The sequence below is a fragment of the Odontomachus brunneus genome, unplaced genomic scaffold (genome assembly GCF_010583005.1).
Source record: "Odontomachus brunneus isolate Ranch 3 - 2012 unplaced genomic scaffold, Obru_v1 Obru_scaffold_174, whole genome shotgun sequence".
Lineage (NCBI taxonomy): Eukaryota > Metazoa > Arthropoda > Insecta > Hymenoptera > Formicidae > Odontomachus > Odontomachus brunneus.
In genome coordinates, this window is record NW_022639624.1 from 609029 (window position 1) to 611161 (window position 2133).

The 2133-nt window shown below is 26.6% G+C and overlaps 1 protein-coding gene across 1 annotated transcript in view; it reads right to left on the reverse strand.

Moving 5' to 3' along the window:
• Window positions 1-1776, reverse strand: part of LOC116851385 — a 3280-nt gene extending 1504 nt beyond the window's left edge. The window contains exons 1-3 of the mRNA XM_032830721.1: window positions 1591-1776; window positions 1477-1521; window positions 1148-1299 (exon numbers count right to left, since the gene is read on the reverse strand). Of these exons, the coding sequence (XP_032686612.1) occupies window positions 1148-1282 (135 nt within the window). The 5' untranslated portion in view covers window positions 1283-1299; window positions 1477-1521; window positions 1591-1776. The remainder of the gene's footprint in view (window positions 1-1147; window positions 1300-1476; window positions 1522-1590) is intronic.
• Between the last annotated feature and the right edge of the window lie 357 nt (window positions 1777-2133).

Sequence of the window (2133 nt, forward strand, 5' to 3'; positions counted from 1 at the left end):
AGAAAGAATCGATTCAGAATCGAGCATCTTTAGCACACCTACATCCATAACCCACCTTTCATAATTCTTATGAAATATAAATTGGACATTCTAAAATTATTCCGCAATCCTTTCCACGAACATTTCATGGCGCACTCATTTGTTAGTATTTTTTTTAAACATCTATGTATGTTATCCTTGCCATTATTACCATCACTTTTCGATAGAAACTGTTTCTGTGAAGAAAAAAAGTTAAGAAATATATTTTACATGAAATCTTCAATGGATTATACCAATAAAATAGTATAGGATTTTTTGAGAAAGATAAAAAAAATTGTTAAGATATTTTTACTTTAATAATTATAGTGACATTTTCCACCCACAAAACTGTTACATACTGTTAAAGATGAGAAAAATCTTATAAAGTAAGAAAATGACGTTTTAATGTAACATAAAACTGTAGAACATTTTTATATCATAATCAATGCGCCATTCAAGCAACAATTTTTATTTTCTTATAAGCATATTAACAATGAACGTGTAACGCAAAACGTTTTAAGATGGTTGTGTCATAAAAAGAGTTTATTAAGAAATTGGTTAATCTAGCACTACACACTACACACACACTACACACACACACACACCACACACACACACACACACACACACACACACACACACACACACACACATATATATATATATATATATATATATATATATATATATATATATATATAAGTAATATATATATTATATATATAATATATATATATTATATATAATATATAGTGAAATATTAAGTAAGTACTCTCATACAATTCAAAAAAATTTACTTCTTAAGTCATGAAATATTTGGATTTAAAGTTCACACATTCTATGATACAAAAATGAAGCACTCATCTAACCAATAAGAAAGAATTTTTTGTTTTTGTAATATTGTGTATAAATATTTATCTTAATTTCGTCTAAATAATAGTAATATTTAAACTGTGAAATAAATGTATAGAAACATAATTTTATTTGAAAACTATTAAATTTATGAGTGATTCTTCTGATTTACTAAAAAAAATACAGCACCTAGCGATACAAATATAATGAAGCATAATATGTTTTCATATTAAAATAAAATGCATTTGTAAAGATAGTAAAGAAATACAAAACTTACAAATTGTGTCACTGCTTCATCTGACGTTTTCAGTACTGTGTCAAATTCTTTTATGCCTTCTACTATTTTCATTGGTAAAAACGGTGCGATGAGATCATCATTACTTTCAAGGGGGCTTTTTGCACGTCGTTTCATGGCATCTTCTATTTTACCTAAACGTTTGTTAATATTTCTCAATGTAATATTAGATGCTGCTTGCATACGTAACATTTGCTCGAAGGTTTCTACAATATGAGCGAGAATGTTTTTTTTATATAAAACTGTTCATATACCTTACATTTACAAAATGCTAATATAAAAAATAATAATTATAAAAAATAATAATTTACCTTTTATGTTAGTACTTTGCAAGATTTCCGTTGATTGGGGATATCCTAAATAATTATAATAAAATTAATGCTCAGCATATTATACATAATGTTTATTTAAAAAAATTTATGTACCTTCTACTACAATGGGTACATTATTTATATCACTATATTGCTCCTCACATGTTAATACCAAAGGATCATTCTCCGTTTCTGTAAATATATTAACAAGATATTTTAGATAATGTGTGACCAATAAACTGGTTTTGTGTAACACAGTGTATGTAGGTTGCTTTCCAACAAAAGACACAAGTTGACACAAATATCATTCTATCTTTGTTCCATATTTAGTGAGTAACAAAGATAAGATGATACTTGTATTGATAAGATGACTTGTGTCTCTTGTTGGAAAGCAACCGTAGCTGGAAAGCACCTACTGATAAGAGCTCTGATGATTTAATACAATAGTACAACATTATACAAAAATTGTAGTTATTTTTCATAATTCAGACCAATGAGACATAAATAATACTTTTATAAAGTCATAAACATTATTGTGCACAAGAACTCCAACGAGATGTCAAAACTTATGTTAAAAACAAACTCTTAATAAATTTAATTTTTATTAATTAAAAAATAGTCTCGTAGATGAAGGAAGAGTCTGTGTGTATTAAGAGG